Here is a 21,895-nt window from a genome sequence, read left to right on the forward strand (position 1 = left end):
GCCCTAAAACCTAAAAGCACCCCTGTACCCCAAAACCCAAAACCCTGCCCTAAAACATAAAAAAACCCTGTACCCCCAAACCCAAACCCTGCCCTAAAACCTAAAAACACCCCTGTACCCCAAAACCCAAACCCTGCCCTAAAACCTAAAAACACCCCTGTACCCCAAAACCCAAACCCTGCCCTAAAACCTAAAAACACCCCTGTACCCCAAAACACAAACCCTGCCCTAAAACCTAAAAACACCCCTGTACCCCAAAACCCAAACCTTGCCCTAAAACCTAAAAACACCCCTGTACCCCAAAACCCAAACCCTGCCCTAAAACCTAAAAACACCCCTGTACCCCAAAACCCAAACCCTGCCCTAAAACCTAAAAACACCCCTGTACCCCAAAACCCAAACCCTGCCCTAAAACCTAAATACACCCCTGTACCCCCAAACCCAAACCTTGCCCTAAAACCTAAAAACTCCCCTGTACCCCAAAACCCAAACCCTGCCCTAAAACCTAAAAACACCCCTGTACCCCAAAACCCAAACCCTGCCCTAAAACCTAAAAACACCCCTGTACCCCAAAACCCAAACCCTGCCCTAAAACCTAAAAACACCCCTGTACCCCAAAACCCAAACCCTGCCCTAAAACCTAAAAACACCCCTGTACCCCAAAACCCAAACCCTGCCCTAAAACCTAAAAATACCCAAACACCCCAAAACATATACCTCAGTACCCCAAAACATATACTCCTATACTCATACTTATTTAAAAAAATTACTTAAATTAATAAATTTAATTTATAATATTTAAAAACATAAATAAATATTTGTATTTATTTTTATTTATAATTAATAATAATTAAATCAATTATATAATATTAAATAAAATAAAAAAATATATATACTTACCAATACTTACGATGTAATGGTATGCGTTGTAATACCATCTGCTATGTAATGCCATGCGTTGTAATGGCATCCGATGTAATGGATCCTGCGTTGTAATAGCTGCGTTGTAACAGCATTACGACGTAAAAGTTGCGTTGTAAGTGATACACACCGCCCCAGACTGAGCCCCGTTTAAAGCTGATAGATATGATCTGGGTAGCGGTGGTGTACTAGCTGCACTTTATGACAGGAAGGGCGCCTCTGCCCTTCTTGGACCCACAGCCCACACCGTTAACATATGGTACGCGACTCAGGCCCGCCTTAAGTGTAAAAACGTCATTACACAAATGACTCCACTCTGGGCATCGCGCCAACTGGGCCGCTTGCGCAAGAGTAGGGGCTTCCAGGCTTGGGATCTGATTGGCATATCCACAGTAGGGGACCTCTGGAAAAGAGGTGCCATACTAACGTTCGAGCAGCTTGTGGAACAATATGACCTGGCTCCCACCGAAAGGTTCAGATACCTGCAAATTCGCCATGCTTTAGGTTCACTTATCCAGCCTGGGGACGACATCCCAAATTATACCCCGCTGGAGGATAGGATCCTCGCGGAGCACATGCCCAAAAAAGCGACCTCCCTCGTTTATCGTAAGCTCATTAACAATCTACCACCGGACCCGACCTTAAAACTAAAGGACTGTGGAGGTGGGGGAACTCGACGAGTCAGACTGGCAGACTGCACTTTCATCCCCTAGGGAAACTGCTATTCCCTCCAGACTTGGACTGGTGCAATTAAAAATACTACACCGAGTATATTATACTAGGGTTGTATTACATGCGATAGGAAGAACTGAACATAAATACTGCTTGCGGGGATGCGGGGAGGAGGGGACTTTCTTTCATACCATCTGGGATTGCCCATATATCGCACATTATTGGACTAAGGTAATGAGGACTATGTCACAGGTAGTTAAAGAATCAATACTCCCGGATCCTATATGCTGTCTCTTAAATGTCTGGGAACCCAACGATCTCACTCACTCAGAACTGGATGACGATAGGAATGATGTACGCAAAAAGAAATATAGCTACATTTTGGGGGGCCCAGGGGGGACAGACACTCAAGGACTGGTGTTCTGATCTTGATTTTGCAATGTTGGCTGAGCGAACAGTATACGTAAACCGAAACTGCCCACAGAAATGGATACTGTTCTGGGGTGCATGGAACGAGTACAGAGGATCTTTATGTGACCCCCCGGCTTTGGTCAGTGAGAGTGACTCTGAGTAGGAAGGGGCAGGCGGGACACTTACGGATAGACACAAATGTACCCAAATGCAATGAGGCTTGCGGTTATTTTTCATTTGTTTTCCCTCTGTCTGTAATGTATCTACACCAAGTGATTATCGATCTCCATGTATGCACACAGTGACTCTATGAACGCCCTATGATTGTTTTGAATTATAATAAAAATTGTTTAAAAAAAATAATAATTGGCAGATGTTTATAAGAGCTTATGACATTCTGCCACATCAAGAAACTCACTCATCGACCCAAAAATTATATTGTCAATGAGTCCAAGTCCATCGCCATTTCCACAAGCTTCCTTCCACAAAGTTGTTCCAGCCATCCAGCAGCGCTTGGGGTGGAGGGGGGATTAATCGCTGGACACAGATGGAGTCCCTTTCGATCTAATAGAATGCAGCCTAAATCTATCGGCCTCTTTGTTGACTAACGTCTTCAACAGTCTAAATCGCTCTACCATACTTAGTTTTTGGGCAAACTCTACAATAGAATATATACCATTTTTTTACCAAGGTGACCACGCTAAGACCCACTGTTTCCGACCAATCTCACTGATTGATAGTCCTGAAAAAATGCTTGCGAGGGTAATTTATAATAGGATACAAGAGTGGGCAAAAGACAGGAACATCTTAAACCCTTGTCAATCAGGTTTTCGGACTGGCATTGGCACTATAGAGCAATGCTTAAACTTAGGTTTAGTGACTGGTAAATAAACAGTGGCAAGGCAGTCCCCCCTATACCTAGCTTTCATGGACCTGTCCATGGCCTTTGACTAAGTTAACTGTCCAAGGCTTTGGCAATTCCTTTAGGAAATGGAAATTGATGAGACACTTATACACATGCTGATCTCACACCACACAAACACAAAAGCTAGAGAGAGATATGGTCAAAATGGTGAGGTGTTGGATGATATTCAAACATGAATTTCAACAAGGCTGCATACTTGCCCCACTGCTATTTATTCTGTACATCAACAACCTCAGCACACAGTTAGTGCGCAGCACCTCGGAAGTCCCAACCATAAATGGCACAGTTCTTGTAGCACTAATGTACAATGATGACGCAGTGCTAATGGCCAGTGCACCAAAGGCGCTGCATGTGCTGGTTCACACTTTTGAGAACTTTATGGCTAGTCTTGACTTACTAACCAATTTTTCACAATCATTCATAATGATGTGTGGGCCTAAGCGATCGTAGATTTAAAAATTCACTGTTGTCTCAAACACCTTATAATGTACGAACAAATTCCATATTTAGGTGTTACCTTCAGCTCATCAGGCTCCTGGGCACCGCTATATCATGCTGTAGGGTAAAATTGTTAGGTGCATTTGGATCGCTTTCTAGTCTCCCGTTCCACTCGGGTGGATGGTCTCTAGCCCCCTCCAACAGATATATGCTGCACAATGTGCCCTGATAGCCACTTATGGGATGGGAGTTTGGGGGGGGTCGTCAAATGTACGGCAGTCTTGAGAGCTTAAAACCATTCCTGTAGGAGAATCTTTGCTCTTCTTATATCCGCCTTAAAGTTCATTAGTCACAACAAGTTGGGCTTAACCTACTTGAGGGACTTCATTCGTACTTGACACTCCAAACAGTGGCTTTCTATCTGGCAGACTGAGGAAGCATACTTAATAAGGTACATAATTACAGATTGCCTGTCCTGCGAAAAGAGCTTGTCCATCCCGCGGGTAGAATATGTAAAAAAAATATTTGAAGTGATTGGTATGTCTCCCATGTTTTTCGACAGAGCACCGCTCCTGACAAAAAAACAGGTTTCCACACTGTTGATAGACCAGCTGCAAGCGAACAGGGTCATGGCCAAATCCGAGACATCAACTGTTGCCAGTTATTTATGCCGAAATCCTGAGGTCACTTTCGATAGTCATGTATTGGAGACTAGAGGGAACTGGGAGCGCACCTTGCTATTTCGGTTTAGAGCTGGCACAGTCAAGTATTCACTGTGTTTCCCCTCGGGGTACCAGCATAAACTAGCTTTTAGAGCTTGCCCGTGTAACAATGTTTCAAAACGGTCAATTCTCTTCTTCTTCGTCTTTTACAAACTATACACCAAAAACTTCCTAGTACCACTCATGAAACTTAGAAATATAAGACATTGCTCACCATCCTATTATTATCTCCAACAAATATCATATGAAGAGACTTGTACTTGTGTTAGCTTTGTTTCTTTGCGCTGCTGTATGTTCACAGGGCACCACACTTTACTAAAGCTGTGATCAAACCAGATTTTATGTGTTTTTTTTTATAAATAGTTGTCAATTAAGGAAACACCTGACCTAGGGTGAAGTATTCATGTACGATTAATGAACCTTCCGTAAAAATAAAAGGAATAGTGAAACACCTCCCTCCTCTGTTTGTTTAATGTATTTTACGCATTTTATTGACTTTTATGTGTATTTATGTATGCTTTAATGGTTATACTTGCAACCAAATAAAGTTTTTCAAATCAAAATCAAACCAAGTCAATTCAGATCCTGTTCTATTAATTTATTGCATTACATAATTAGCATTGTTTGCTGGCCTGTTAGGGTGGTCGCTACTTTTTTCTGATTTTTAGGTGTTTCTTGTTCGGCTGTGGGTCATACACTTCTCTGCAACTCTCTGTATAAATGCTACTGTTTTCCTACGTGTATCGAGGAAATTCTCCTGCAAAGTTCACTTGATATAATCAAGTGCCTCATGTCATGCAGAGAGATGACTGGTCTATCAGGTCCTAAAGGGTGGATGGTGTGGGAAAGTGTCTCTATCATTTCTTCCATCAGATTGCTTCACCGTGGGTGGACGATCTTTCTCCTCAGATCATAAGTATTTTGTTGGAGTACTGCCAGACATTGTTTTACATATATCTGTATAATTTGTTGGGGTGCTTATGTGTTAGCCAGTGCTTGATCGTTCCAGACATTTTAACTGCTGAAGGTTGAGGGTATTCTATATGCAAGCGTACTTTGTAGTCCAGTGATGGATGGTTTACTTTTTTGGTGTCTTCCTGTTTTTTGTCTTCTTTATAGTTCTCTAACGAGTAGAAGTCTTTGAGGACAGTGCTCTTTCGCTTCTGGCAGCAGTTCATTTCTGCCCATTAAGTAACTGATTTATCGAATAGTCATTACGTTTCCTTTTTACATCAGTTGGTTTACTTTCTTCCTCTTTTCCCAAAAGTAATCTGCATCTCTGGCCACTATAGTACTTCATGGGTATTAGAAACATGACGTTTTTGGATGAGAGCACTGTAAGTTATGCAGGGAAACGAGAGGAGTAAGGCCCTTGTTGAATTTAAAGGACTAGCATGGTTGCTTCCCGTTTCTTTTATTCTGTTAGCTCTCAGAGAGGTAGCGTAGGACACCATTTATTCAAATATTGCCTTCTTTACCTAGATGATAAATACACCATCTAGCGTAACAAAATGGAAATAATGAAGTGCCAAAAATCTACTTGGCTTTTTTTGACTGGTTTGATATTAGAAAAAGAATTCAAATATGTATATTCTGAAAATGAAAATTTAATAGCAAAAAAAGAAAAAAATAATGATGGGTACTAGAAAAATGACAGCAAAAGGAATGACCTAATTGAAGCAGCAAGTAAATTTGGAGATGTAAACCAGGAACTCATAAAAACAGGCTAGTATAGACACTGCTGCAAGAGCAAAGAAGTAGCTTGTGATTCGGAGGTTAAGGAAATGGTTGTCTATCATTGAGAATTCCAAGTGAAAGCCAAGGGAAAACCTCAGGCTGGACACCTCCCCTGTGTTCTTGCAGTTATTTTACACAGTGTGTGGTCCCTGCAATTGCCGCTAAGTTCAACTCAGTTACAAAACCCGGAAAGGCAGCCAAGACTAACAGTTTCCAGGGCACAAGCTTATTAAAGTAGTTTGAGTCTGTCTGAGACATTTCCAGTAGCCTCACTGTCATTCGTTTTTCCAGATGACTACAATACAAACATATATATTTATATATTTCAGAGTGCCTGATCACTGTAAGAAACTTTTAGTCAATTCGCTATGCAGTCTGAAGATTGATAGGAAAACCCTTGAAGTGGAAACATCTTGCAATCAATTCACAAGTGTCCTGCCCTCTGTGTAACCTTACTGGGCCTGGAGTCTGGACTGCTTCCACAGGAAAACAAGAAGCACGGTTCTCTTACAGTAAACATCCAAGGCAAAAAAAAACTTGCTTTTGTTGAATGTGGAAAGATCCTTTTCTCTGGTCACTAAACGACAAGTGTTTAGGGAAATAAACCCTATTTGTTACCGCTAGCAGTGACTTTGCTAGCCTTCGTCTTAGAAGTCCTGAAGACAGAGGAAGGCATTGAAAGCACACAGGAATCTAGGAATGCTGTTTATTTTCTGTTAATTTCACTCCTTGGATTTTCTCTATTCCTTCATCAGCTAATAGGAAGCTGATAAGTGGAAAAGGAAGGGACAAATGGTTAACCATTTAATGTTATCAGGGCCACATCATCTTTCGCTGACATGTTGATGAACCAACATCCACATGAACACCACATCTTGCAATGTTCCCATACCTTCAATTTCAGTACTTACCAGACGGTGTTGGGGATACAGAACTTGAGCTGCTTGAGGTGCTGCTTGCTTGGGAGGTGCTCCGTTTTGTGCTCGGATGGTTTGTCTCAGATCTGTCTTGTCTATGAGACTTCTCCCTGATACCATTAGCTGAAATGTCCTCATCAGCAGATACACCATCTGACTCACAGGCATACCTGGGGTAATGTTCATGCTCAAGCGCTCCACTACTTATTTTATTTCCAATGTCAAAATGGTCCATCTCTTTACAGTAAGAGTCCCTTGGCAGATCATCATAGGAGTGGCACATGTCAAGGTTAGCATAAGAGGCAGCCACGGCTGTCCCTTGTGCACCATGAAATGCACCCATGCAATTGCAAGCCGTCTGCACTGAACTGCTTGAGGAAGGATGAGCATACTCGGCTCCACAGGAATGATCTGAGCTGTGACTATCTTCAGAGTCAAAAAAAAATTCCGTGCCCATAAAGCACTGGCTGAAGCGATCATTCTCGCCAACCTCCAGCGGCTCAGAAAAGGGAGGTGCAGACTGATGCTCCAGCTGGCCCATGGCAGCTGTGGACCAAAAGAACCTCTGATGGCCACGATCCACATACTCGTCTTCTGTAGGCAGGTGCTTTGGCTGGTCCTTGCAGGAATTAGTGGATGCGGATATTGGAACATCTTTGGACTCACTGTGGTCACTCTCAAGCCCTGTATCACCATTCAGTACATGCCCCTCTGAGCAGCACATGTCTTGCTCGTAGAAACTTTTTTCATCCTTGGTAAATAGAGGTACCCCATCAGACAGCTGAAGACAAGTGTTTTCCAAATGCTTGTCATTAAAGTTACTGCAGCATTTGTCCTGAAAAAACACACACACAAATCAAGACATTACTAAAGGGAAAACGCTTACACACCTTTGAAAGTACGTGAAATGCAGCTGATACAATGGTGCCCAAATGACATTTATAGGGGCTGAAGATGCATACTGGCCACAAGTGTGCCCCACACCTCCTCAGTTCAATCCGGCAAATCCAGTGCTGGTTGCACTTCAACACTCAAGCCACCACTCCTATAATAGTTAGAGACTACTGGAACTGCCTTTACCAGAATACACTGGGGAGGGATTCGACAGATTTTTGACCAGGGTGCAACCTCATGCCCCAAAAACATATAGTAAAATATCCTCATCTTCAATATGTCACAAAAATATTAAAACATATTAAAACAAGAAGAAAACTAAATTCTAATCTACATTTAAAATAGCACAGCTAGTTTTACATTCATTTGCGAAGATATTTCACTTATTTCTGTTGCATTAAAGAGAACAAAGCACATTGTCTCATATTAAAAAAGTATTATGCATTACATTTTATAATATTTAAAATATTCAAATATTTTCTGACAAAAAACACATTGTATTTTGCCCCACCACTCTTGTGCCCTATCCTTTCCGCTCCAGTTCTGTTTCCTTGCCTCTAATTTGAAAATAAGCAACACAGACTAGAGGGAAAAGATGATGGACAATTTATTAAAGTAACCGTGGCTGAACGACCAGGAGAACTGAAGACACTACAGGGAAGAAGTTGACCTTTCTGCTACACTCTGCGTCTGCCCTTCCTTTCACACATATGAAGGTTCTGAGGTTTAGGAAAGTCATTGAGAATAGGTGTTAGCAGGGAAAAGTTTTAAGGTTCAACCAAAGATGCTTCCTCGTACCACCTGCCCAAGCAGAGCATTGGCTCAAGAGCTTGTCTGCCAGATCACCTTCATAAGAACATGCCTCTGTGGGGGAGGATAGCTCTGCATGGAGTAATAACAGAGTATTCATCTCAGGATTCAGACCATCGTGACTGACGAAGAGTCTATGGGTGTGCGTGGCTGGCATAGACGCGAGGTATACTTAACATCAGGACTGCGAAAGGTCTTATTTGTGCCAACAACCGTTTGGGAAAAAAGTAAGGGGCAGGCATTCTTAATGTATCAGGAAGTCCAGAGAAAGAGAACCTGAATGGGACTGACAGATGTATTTACTTTCAAGGAAAACTGCAGGAGGCTGTTATGTGCAGGTAAATTGTTTATTTATGCCCAATACTTTAGATTAAACTGCTAGCAGACTAGACCTCTAGTAAAGGCTAATGAATTATCTTTGAAACAACATTCACATCCCACATTGGATGGATTATGGATGATACAGGGAACAGTCAATCAAACGGAAAATAAACTTTTTTCAAGTTTCTGTTTTCAACAAATCTTGAAAGGAATGACTGACTGGCAGGACTAGCTAGATTTCTCAATCAGGAAACATCAATGTCCAGGAAGAAGAGCACTGGGATAATTTTGTTTGCCCAGAAACTAATGAGAAACATAGTCACCTTAGTCACTTCCATTACAATTTGGAAATGTATACCCACTGCCGCTAAGCTTCAAGTTAATTCGCAATATTATCCTTAAACAATACCAAGTGACAGTAGGTTAAGAGTAGATTACGACCTCAATTAGCTGTCTGAAAATCTAATGGATGGGGGACAAGTTGCAGAACCTGCATGTCCCCACGATATTAGTGATCTGATGGCTGACAAAAATATCAAGATTCTCCACAGACAGGTTCAGGAGATGCATAAAACATAGCATGTTCAAAGAGGAAGTCACTCAGAACTTGAGGGGAAATTATAACCAGGCAGGACTTGATCTCTACTCTGATCGCTCATGCTGATCCAAGTGGAGCTGTATTTCTCCCATCCATAGTCTTGTGAGCCACTTTCCTTGGTTGCTTGCTTGTGTGTCAGGATAAACCGGTCTTCTAGAGAATCTACAAAGATTCCGCCCCTGTCTAAATTAAAAAGGAGGGCAGAGTAGTACAGTCCAGTCAAGTTGTCACTGCTCATCTCTTACACTGGTTTAGGACCTCACCAGCAATAGGCAAAATAGAATCTTTCTACTAAAGGTTGGTCTGTAATCTTTATCCTGATGTGTCTCTCAAAAGAATTTAGGACTTACTAGGTGCCTAAACAACACACCAATGCCCAGACTTCTCACAGTTATCATAATTTCCGTAATCCCTCAATTGTTGAATCCAGACATAGAATTATATTCTGTTTATGCAGTCCTGCATGCCCTTCAGGTTCCTGAAATTCCAGAAGGTTACCTATAGCATGAACTTGTCTTCAAAGTATTGTATAGAGTGGGTTAAGATTCGGAGAAGGAACATTACAGAAAGGCTACAGAAGGGTTAGGGTAGTGGGAAGTTCATGTGATAATAAAGACATTTAGATCATTCTGGAAGTAAATATGAAAGACAGCTTATCAAATCGAGGTGAGGGTTGCATTTCAGATCCTTGATAGGCAGCAGACAAAGGACTGGTGTCTTATCTTCTTCCTGCATTTTGAGGATTCAAACTTCCTTGGATATGTGTTTACTGCTGATGGGATGAGGTTGGATATCTCAAAAGTAAAGTATGAGTTCATGCTGGGTAACTGGTACATCAGGGGGATGGGGCGATCTACGTAGCTGACACTGGTAAATGGTGGAGGAGGAGCATAAACAAGCTAAAAGTTGCCTGATGCTTAAATATGTAGAGCCAAGATGATGGTGGTGACTAATCATCATACTTTCTCTTGCTTTGCTCAAAGTGTTGGATGCTGCATACTTGAATGATGAAGACATAGAGGATGGGGGTGTCAGTGGAGAAGAATTGTCTTTTCAATGAAAATGAAGTCAAAATTGCGTGAGACGATGGTGTTTGCTAGATATGTGTGCATGACTTAGGAGTGAGATTTAATGAATATGAAGTGTATTTGCTGTCTGATGCAGGTAATACAATGCTAATGAGGGTATATGGGTTTAGTTCTACATGGTGGAGAGGGAGTAGTTTACATGTGGGTCGGGTGGTGGAAATGGAGCTTGAATATATGAGTTGGAGGCACATGAAATGACACTATGTGGTGCTGTGTAGTATGCAGGTGTTCGAGGCCTGGCACTTATAAGGTCATAGCAGGGCCAAACATGAGATTTCCCTTGCACTTATAACTCTCCACCTTTTGCTTTGAACACCTGGGGGAAGACATCCATGAGTAGAGATAGGCAAAGGCTTCATTCTATGAAGGTTCACCTAGTTCCAATTTAGTGTGATCTAGAGTGTGGCAGTGCTTTGACTAGAGCCACCTTTTTAAATTTGCTGGAGTGACTGGATGATTCTGCTGGCTCTTGACTGGTCTGGCAGTATAAGCACGTGACCTACCGCAACAGTGATTTCCAGGGCGCTGCTTTATTATTTTTCTAGTTCTCTGATAGGGCAGATGTCTGTCCCAATGTGGCAGATGTTTCTCTGATCCCAACAAGATTTTCCCAGACCATAGATATTAGACAGGTGTGTGTTCCATCTGTATGATCAACCCAACCCCACATTTTACTGTTAACACCTAACTGGCCACCCTAACGTGTGTCTGGGCTACTCTGGGTCCTTAAGTATGAGCCACTACTGGTATGCAAGTACAGGAGGCAGCTGTGGAAATTTGCAATATGTTGACATGACTGCACATCAATGCTCACCCCAGACTCTGCTGTTTCCTCCTTTACTTACACACCAGGAACATGTAACCAAGAGAGTAACTTGCTGTTCTGTTCCATTGACTACTAGCCATGGAAAGCACAAGCCTTCTGAAAAGGAACGTATTATATCGGTCTCTAAACTAGGATCCAATATTTACAACTACAAAATAGTAGTGTCAGGCAAATTGGTTCTCATACCTTCTCTCCTCGGCTGCGGTATTCATGAAGCCAGCGCTGTAGGTTAACTGTGGTAAACAAGTAGAAGACAATGTAGCTTAGCAGCCAGCATTTGGCAATAGGCACATTTTTAAATCTACAACTGCAACCATCTTGCAAGTATCTACAATTATTAATTTATTTTAATAATCTATGGCATTGAGACCAAACCAAAATATTGACTCTCTACAGTTCACAAAAAGTAATTCACTTAGTCACTCCATTTCTAGTGCACTGAGAACTACTGCAAAGCAGTATTTAACCTTTACCCTGCACCAGTTACCATACAGCCCCTGTACCACACAGCTGGGTAGGGATAAGGTGTAGCAAGGGGATTTTACAGAGGAAGGTTGGGTAGAGATAAATTTCAATGTAAATGTTGTATTACTTGTATAGCGCCCGAATCACCCCACATGGGGTCTCCCTGGGGCTTGTACAAATACCGCTGTGGAACCCTTCCTGGCTTTTTCTCTGTGAGGCGCCCACTCCTGGGCACCCCCAAGGTGCAGCCATCCTAGCGCTGTTGGGGCCGTTGTGGAGATTAAGCAAGCTATTGCCCAGAGTTGCAGAGTGGGGCCCATGATTAGAATAGGCACAGAGGCGAGAATTATCAGGTCTGAGGAAATTGAGCCCAAGACCCGCCGAGGCGGGAATTGAACCTGGTCCCGGGCCACACCTCTGCATCAGGGTCTGCCGCTCTAACCATTGAGCCACACTTCTCACTAAAAAGGTAGTGAAGAGACTTTAGGGTTCAGAAGGGTTAGTGGTAAAGGGAGGTAAGGATTTAAAAAAGGGGGATGGGCTACCCCCAATAATATGTGTGTGTGTGTGTGTGTGTGTGTGTATATATATCTCTATAAATATAGATATATACACATACATGAATAAATATATTAACTCACACATATAAACTTAAATATATATGTGAATATATATGTGTGCGTGTAAATGTATATATATATATATATATATATATATATATATATATATATATATATATATATATATATGTGTATATATGCATATATGTACAGATCATATATTGATCAATTGGTGATTGGTGAGTGTAGGGTATGATATGAATTTCCCTTATGCCCCCACGTTTAATGGCAGGGATAGCGGTTCCATTATCGATTACATATTTACATCACCACCGCTAACAGACTGTATAACTAAAACTTCTGTGGTGCAAACGTCTTTCAGCGATCACAATCCATTGTTAGTTACTTTTAATTTTGTACCCAGTCCAATTTTTATGAATCTTAATGGGGCAAGGGACATTACACCCTCAATTGATGGCCTTCGCTTAAAATGGAGGGGAATTGATTGTGGGGCCATTATAGATACTGTTCAGGAGACATATCCCGATTTGTTGAAATCTTGTTCGTCCCCAAGTACAAATAACGATAAATTGATTGCAGACTTTGAAGCTTTATGCTCAAATATTAAAACCCTCCTGTCAGTCCCACTTCCTAATGAATGCAAAGAGCCACGGTGGTTTAACTCATCTTGCTCCCTGGCCAACAGAGAATTAAGAAAGGTACTCTCTGCTAAACCTAGGTGCAAAGATGCAGTTCGAGCCACCAGGAAAAACTACAAAGATAAAATATCGGAAAGGAAGGCAAACTTGCTCTCCGAACATTGGGAAAAGCTGGTTATTAGCGCCAACCTGGGTGGCAGCGGCCCTTTTTGGTCGGCTGTCAGGAGAACGAGGGAAATGGGCAAAGAGCTTACACAAATTAGCTGCAATATAACAAGTGCAGCCTGGGAGACCCATTTTTCTAAAATTTATGCTGCCCCCTCTGATGAGCAATCTCTCCCTAATACAGGTCAATCGGGGGGTTTACAGATTTTGGATCAAGAAGTTAGGAAAGCCATAAAAGAGAGCTTAGGCAACAAGGCACCCGGACCAGACGGTCTTCCTATCGATATTATTAAATACAATGTCGAGCTATGGTCACCAATACTCCTTAACATCTTTAATAGCCTCCCAAAAGTAGCCATGCCTGCCACCTGGGCTACTAGTATCATCGTTCCTATTTACAAAAAGGGAGACAGATCAGATCCAGCAAATTATCGTCCCATTTCCCTTCTGGATAATACTTTAAAAATACTAGGACGTATAATTTATAATAGGGTATTGGATTGGGCGGCTGATACTGACTTTCTAGATCCCTGTCAGATGGGGTTCAGGAGTGGGGTAGGAACAGTGGAGCAATGTTTAAATCTGAAATTGATAATCGATAAATATTGCATTGCCCGCTCATCCCCTGCCTACCTAGCTTTTATGGATCTCTCATCCGCATTTGATCTTGTGAACAGATCTAAGCTTTGGTCAATCCTCCTGTCCAATGGCCTTGATGTCACTCTCGTTAGATTTTTAGCCTATCTCCATACTGACCTGAAAGCACGGGTACGTATCGGGATGGGCGGAGAGGTCTCGGGAGCTATTGAGATAGGGAGGGGGGTGAGACAGGGGTGCGTTTTAGCACCCCTGTTGTTTATCATTTATATCAATGGCCTGTCTAACTGTTTAAAAAAAGCCACCCCTGATGTCCCAACAATTTTAGGCAATCCCCTACCTGTGCTTTTATATGCAGACGATGCTGTCCTTATGGCACGCACACCTAATGCTCTACGTCTGCTTGTACATAGTTTTGTAAATTTTATGGAGGGACTGGACCTGAAAGTAAATTTTAAAAAGTCTTTTATTATGTCCTGTGGGCCGGGCAAAAGGAAACTCAGTACAATTCGAATTGGTACGGATAAACTAGAATCTGTTCATAAGTTTCCTTATTTGGGGTTGGTTTTCGCTGCGAACAGCTCGTGGAGTGGGCATTTGGCCCACGCCACGAGCAAGTTCTCGAAAGCCAACAATTCTGTTCTGAGTCTCCCCCGCCCAAAGAAAATTGGTGCCACAAAGGCTATTGTAAAGATTTTTAAATTACAGTGTTCACCTGTCGCTACGTATGGAGCTGAAGTTTGGGGGTCGGATAGTAGCATCTGTATCCAAAGAGAGGAAAATCGTTTCTGTAGAAAAGTGCTGGGTGCACCGATTTCCTCATCTGATTTTATTTGTCATAATGAACTTAACCTCCCCTATATAAGTGATTTTATCAAAGCAAGACCAGCTCTCTTCTGGATTAGAATCTGGAGGAATAATGCTGCTGTCCTTACACAAAATATCATTAAGGACTGCCTAAATTGTGAATATGGTATGCAGATTCCTTGGTTTAAAGAAGTTCTTAAATCACTTAACGAAATTGGCAGAGGCACTTTGTTCACTGACCCAAAGACAACTGAACCAAAGGATAAATTCGAGGTACAAAAAGCACTTTATGCACTTTATCGCAATGAGCGCATAGGAAGAGAATCTCAGAAATCAAGGGTCAAGAAATACATAGGAAATGGTCTTTGTATGCAAATTCTGCCACCCTACCTTTCCCTCCCTATGTCAAACTGGGAGCGATCTCTATTGTTTCGTTTAAGGGCAGGAACTGTGAAATTTTTGCTGTCTTTTCCTATGGGGTACCGACATAGTACAGACCTTACTCCATGCCCTTGTGATGGTATAAGCACTCAAGATGACCTGCACTTTCTATTTTTCTGTAAATTTTATGTGAGATTTATTAAATGGCTTCTAACTCCATATTTTAGAAAACACAGACCTCTCACACTCCAAGAATCTTATATGTTGCTGCTTAACCTGGATATTGATGAACTGACCTTTCGCACTAGCACTTTTTTAAGATTAGCCATACGTGCACGCAAGACAATGGAAAGTTCCTGAAATCAGAAACCAGTCACAATGATACTACTGTAAAAATTTTATAAGGAAATGAAATTTACTGTTCAATCACTGCATGAATTATTATGTTATTATGGAATGTTATTTATATAATTGTTTGTATTACATGTATATGTGTGTTTTTGCTGTATTCGGTACTTTTATGAATTTTATGAAATTCGAATAAAGGTCTTTTGAACTTGAACTTGAATTGGTGATACAGTGAAGTGATATCATCGCCATGATTTTAACCAGTACATTGTAGCCGGTTCTTATCAATTGTGTGAAAGGTAATTTTTTAACCATTGTATTTTACTGTGATTATGCCTGTAATCGACATGAACAGATGATGAAGTACAGTTAAAAAATGGGACTAAATCTCCCCCACTTGTACAAGAAATTTATATATCACTTTCGTAAATGTATTTGACCAGGTCAATCTTTCTTCTACATCTATTGAATGCTATTACCACGTGGTGTAACACGTAGACTGGCACGGTCACTTTAAAATTGAGCATTGTTATGTAGAACGTTGTCATGTGAGCAAGGCTCCACGGAGCCGAAACGTCATGCTGCATAAATCTGCATTAACAGAATAAAGAAGCACTAACTTTGGTCTGTGTCCGAGTGATTTCTTGCAGCGGGCGGGAGCTGCTTTTCGCTGCTGAGACGTGGTGTTGGAATATATATATATATATATATATATATATATATATACACACACCATCGTAGAGTTTAGCCCTCGAAGGAAGAAGCCACAAGATCGGTAAAATTTGCATCCATTTCATTTAGGAATTAACTACAACAGGAGACGCAGAGAAAACAGTAACCATCTGTTCTTTCCAGTCAAACCGGCTTTGGGAATCCTATCCCTTTCTCAATGGCATCTGCTGGCAATGATGATGCAGCATGCACGTAATTTAAAGCGCCTGCCTCCATGGGCGTGGTCACATGAAATGGCCTTCTGGATCTTGTAGTGCATAAACCAATTGTCTCGAGTGAGTTCATCATTGAAGCAGTAAATAACTGTGTGATTAAAACCCCTGTGGGCTGGTGAAAATGTTGCGCTGGGTGTCCTATTGTCTGTGGTCAGCTGCTCCTGGACACCAATCTCCTGAATATTGATGTCGCCATTGGGCGCCATCACGGGTCCGCAGCAAGCGGCAGGCTTTCTTCCGCGGCTGGGCTACAGCCGCAAACATACCATCGTAGAGTTTAGCCCTCGAAGGAAGAAGCCACAAGATCGGTAAAATTTGCATCCATTTCATTTAGGAATCAACTGCAACAGGAGACGCAGAGAAAACAGTCACGACATCAATATACGGGAGATTGGTGTCCAGGAGCAGCTGACCACAGGCAATAGGATACCCAGCGCAACATTTTCACCAGCCCACAGGGGTTTTAATCACACAGTTATTTACTGCTTCAATGATGAACTCACTCGAGACAATTAGTTCATGCACTACAAGATCCAGAAGGCCATTTCATGTGACCACGCCCATGGAGGCAGGCGCTTTAAATTACGTGTATGCTGCATCATCATTTAAGCAGATGCCATTGAGAAAGGGAAAGGATTCCCGAAACCGGTTTGGCTGAAAAGAACGGAAGGTGACTGTTTTCTCTGCGTCTCCTGTTGCAGTTGATTCCTAAATGAAATGGATGCAAATTCTACCGATCTTGTGGCTTCTTCCTTCGAGGGCTAAACTCTACGATGGTATATATATATATAGGGAATGATATATATATATATATATATATATATATATATATATTATATATATATCATCATTCCCTCCAATGTGATCCTTTCCGATTCGGTGCGCTCCGCACTGGGTGCTCTGCATAGGGGCCGGATCCTGGCCCAAATCCAATTTTGGATTACAAAAGACGCTGCACTCCAGAGCTGGCTTATACTCGTTTTAATCTTAATACAACAGTCCAACCAAGCGTTTCAGCCCTCCCACGGCTTTTCTCACGGTTAGTGAATCCTTCTTTAGTTACAATTTTTATACCCACTTTAGCCTTAAAGGGGACATTGTGGGAAATGTAGTGTTTTCACAGTTTTCACTAAACTTTGTACATAATATTTACACAGAAGACCATGCGCATTTTCTCAGGCATTTACATAGTATCTTAAACGTTACAGCCTCCATTTGTTTGTATCTCTTACACGCTCTACTTTTACCAGTTGCTTCTATTAACCTTCATTATAATGATTGTATTTACTGGTATCGGACCTGTGTGCTCCATGTTAATGCATTACTGGCTTCATACATTTAATTATTGCAAACATTTTCTCAGTGCTTTAGTGCCCCTTATTAGTATCAGCCAAAGATCTGTCTTATTCGTGTCTTGTGTCTGGTACAGTACCGATGTAAAAGAAAAGCACTTTCAGAGTATGTCATTGCAGTTCAGTTCAATTCATCATTTTTACATTACTAAAGTTTATTCAAGGTGTACATAAAGTTCCACATCATTATTGATGCCTCTGGCGTTCTTAGTTCTGAGTCTTATGATGAAGCATGACTCCAATTGCTGCAGCTTTTTCACTCTGGCTCCTCCCCGCTCTACTTGAGGTATCACTTGGATTCCATAATAGTTAATTGCTCTCCAATCTCCTTTTTGGCATTTGGCTATGAGCTTTGCTGTGGCATATGTCAAACCCCTCATTCTTCACTGCATGAATATGATCAAGAATGTGTTTGTTCAACATGCAGGATGTACTGTCAATATACTTCATTCCTCAATTGCCCTCTATTATGTAGATGACAAACCCAGACATACAAGAGATGTTCTGATCAATGATAATTAAATTTCCGTTGTTTCCGAGTTGCATTTTTTGAAGCCCTTCTGCTGGTCAGTTAGCCAATTGGTTCGTTGACCGTCTTGAAAGAGGTTTTTGACAAGTAAGTCTCTCAGGGATTTGTTTTTTCTGTATGGAACTGCCGGTTTAGACCCCAGGATTATCCCTATGTCTGGGACTCCTGAGATTAGATGCCAGTATTTTTTGATGTTGTTAATAATTCTTGCACTTTCTTTACTGTATGTGGTGACAAATCTAGGTGCCCCCTGTTCTTTGTTAGCATTATTTATTGGTTTTGGAATTAGTGTTTCCTCTCTCTCATTTTTTTGTCAATTCTTCCTTTGCATTTTTTGAGTGTAGTATCGTTATTTCCTCTCATCCTGATTCTGATCATTGTTTCCTGAATTTTCTCCTCAGCATCCTCTATTTTTGAACAATTCTTCTTCATGTGCATAAATTACCTGTATGGGATACTTACCATCAATGGCTTTGGGTGAAAACTCGTCTCATGAAGGATGCTGTTGTTTGCAGTCTTTTTCCTAAATAGTGTGGAGTGTTTGTTAATTTTATATGAAGATTTTAGTATCTAGAAAATCAATTTCTTTCTAGCTTGTGGTACACGTAAATGACAAAGCCACTTGGTTGCTGTTTAATTTTAAATAGTACTCATGAACCTCCTGTTCTGTGCTATGCCATTACATATAGGAAACAGATCATCAATATAGCGGACCGATAAAATGATTCGCTCTAGGTCATCTTGATTGTCTGCACTCCACGCTATTGTTCTCTCCCACCACCCCATTGTGACGTTCGCGGATGTTTGACTGCTGTAATGCTTTGCTGCTTTAGGGAGTAATTTCATGCTTCCAGACCCACTTCATGCCTTAAGGACGTGTATAAAGACACCACGTCTATTGATACTAGAAGATATTGTTGGCTCCATGTTATTACAGTTAAAATTCTGAGGAAATCTCCTGTATCTCTTAAGTATGAACTCATACTATGTGCATGGATGGCACTGGCAAGATAACTTGTTCAAAATAATTAATTATTCTGTCATGCCTCTCTCTGCACTTGTAAACTGCCATTCCCTTTATACAAAGGTTTGCCTCACTGCCAGTTTCCCTTGTTAGTTGTTTAGAACACGAACACCATGAACGGCTTGAGCTAATATGTTAAAAAATCGTCCTTCAATGTCATGTTTATGAGCACGTTAAGCTACGATTCCATTTCAAAAGAGGAACCCCTCAGTTAGCATACCTTGATACATTGTTTCTAACGTTGCCCTGCATAGTTCGTGCCAATGTGCTAAACAACCCTTTTCTTTTACCATCATGCTTATGCTCGCTGAAAGCTAAACTTCTGTTTCAAAAGAGGAACACCTTGATGGCATTCCTCGATACATTTTTACTTGCATATTTACGAACTGCGTTTCCGCTCTTCGCCTCCTCCCTCCAGTCTGTTGTGGTGAACACACCAACGCTCCTCTAAATAGTATGCCTAATATTTATATATTTTCACATGATTATATGATGTATTGTGTTTTAAAAAACCGTTAATATCTGTTTTAATTAATGCCTCTAATTTGTCTGCATTTATAAGAATTGCCATTTTATTCAAGACAATAGTGTTTCTGTTGTGACATATTTTGAGAGAAAGTGTGTAATAGGTAAGTACTGAGATGAACAGATGGTTAATTTTCTTCTTTTTTTTTAAATGTTACAGACTCACAGGTTCATGAAAAGTAGAAACCATTAGGTGATGTGTGAATACACTGCTATGTAAACTTGTTAGTGTATGAAGGAGACTTACTGGAGATGGTGTTTATAAGACTCATTATCTATGCTCATTGGTTTGAGAAAAGTTGTGAGTAGAGTTAAGACTCATACAAACAATCTATTATCCACACACATCATCTGAGATAGACGTCTGAAAGGAGAGCCTAGTCCCTCCACACACCTTACCATGCACACTTATCATTATAGAGTGAGGTCTCATCAGAGAGGCCAGTCCCTCCCCACACCCTACTATGCACACCATTCATCTGAGAGAGGGGTCTGAAAGCGGAGCCCATTCCTTCCCCATACCCTGCTATGGACACCTATCATTACTAAGAGAGGTCTCGGTAGAGGCCAGTCCCTCCACACAACCTGCTACGCACACCTGTCATCTGAGAGACAGGTCTGAAAGGATGGGCCAGTCCCTCTACACACCCTACTACGCACATTAATCATTACAGAGAGAGGTCTCAGCCACAAAGCTAGTCCCTCTACACCCTCTACACACTCTACTATGCAGAGACATCATTGCGAGAGTAATGACACCTCTAAAAATGTTTGCTGGTAACATGCTTTGAAATCAGAGTTACAATAACTGACCATATAAACAATTTGTATTGATTATTTATCTGTTTATACTCACACACATTATACAAAGATTTTGCAAACTGTGAACCATATCCTGTTTTGGTACAATAAAAGAAATATTATTTTACTAAATTAATGTCTGTATACAACACACATTATAAAGTCAGTCTGCCATAGATACACACACAAACATTATGAATGAGATATGGAGAGCCATGGCTCCATTTGTGAGGAAGGTCGACTTTCAAAACCTGTGATGTTAGTTGTTTAAAAATACTATCTGCGGGAGGTTAATGTGTCTAATTGTCCTGTAAATGAATAGTAAGGCAGATCTGGCTCCAAATTTGCCCTATTCCCCTATGAAGTTGCCTGATCCTGAGGACAGGTGCAAAGCCACTGGTATGAGAGGGAATCCAGAGACATGGCAGCTAAAAAAAGCAAAGAAACTAGGGCCATCAGTCTATGACTCCAAAGATATCATTTGAGGTGTCATCAGTGATGTCACTGACCATGTCATGAATGATATAATATGTGACATCATCAGCAGTGAATTGCGGGCACGCGAGATATAGTTAGTACAACTAACTATATTGGAGGAAATTCAATGGTTTTGTATGAGTGAAATGTCCAGCTAACTATAACAACCCTAAAACCTACGGTTTTTCAGTGAATTTCTAAGGTTTTTTTAAATGCTAATTCCTAACTATATCAGGCCTGAAACCTATGATTTTTTCAGTGAATTTCAAAGGTTTTTTAAATGCTAATTCCTAACTATATCAGGCCTGAAACCTATGGTTTTTTCAGTGAATTTCAAAGGTTTTTTAAAGGCCAATTCCTAACTATATCAGGCCTGAAACCTTTCGTTTTTTCCGTGATTTTCGAAGTTTTTGTAAATGACAATTTTTAAATGTATTAATTGTTATATATTTTGTTTTATACTGGTTTACTACATTTTTTAAACTATTTATTGTTAGATATTTTATTTTTTAAATTAGATTGTAATTACATTATACAATATATTACAAAATATACTTTCTCAGAATGAATTACTTTAGTTTAAATACTTTGCAAATAGGCAATAGACTTTTAAGTACAGTAGTTACAGTTGTTGCAATGGGCAACACAATTTCAAACACAATGCAACATTGACCTCAATGTGTTTTTCTAGTTAAATGCAATTAGTTACTTTATGGATTACTTTTCTAACCACAGGACTGGATCCTGGATTCTGTCCTTGGACATCTCCTGTAAACGGTTGAATAAAAGTGTTTTTGTTACAGTAGTGATTTTTAAGGAATATTATTTTATTTTAAAAGTTGACACTTAGAAATTTTTTCACATAGACTCGCCAATGTTATCCTATGGGAGGTAATTCACTTAGCAGGTAAGTAATGTTATCATTACTTTTTCTTACTCAGTGGTGGATCCTGGATCCAGCACTGGTGCATCTCCTGT

The 21,895-nt window shown here is 40.8% G+C and overlaps 1 protein-coding gene across 1 annotated transcript in view; it reads right to left on the minus strand.

The window, feature by feature from the left end:
• TNFRSF11A (TNF receptor superfamily member 11a) overlaps positions 1–21,895 on the minus strand; it is a 295,198-nt gene that overhangs the window by 72,851 nt on the left and 200,452 nt on the right. Inside the window, exons 8-9 of the mRNA XM_086965397.1 lie at positions 11,467–11,513; positions 6,738–7,578 (exon numbers count right to left, since the gene is read on the minus strand). Of these exons, the coding sequence (XP_086821523.1) occupies positions 6,738–7,578; positions 11,467–11,513 (888 nt within the window). The remainder of the gene's footprint in view (positions 1–6,737; positions 7,579–11,466; positions 11,514–21,895) is intronic.

Source organism: Lissotriton vulgaris, chromosome 4_1 (assembly GCF_964263255.1).
Source record: "Lissotriton vulgaris chromosome 4_1, aLisVul1.2, whole genome shotgun sequence".
NCBI lineage: Eukaryota > Metazoa > Chordata > Amphibia > Caudata > Salamandridae > Lissotriton > Lissotriton vulgaris.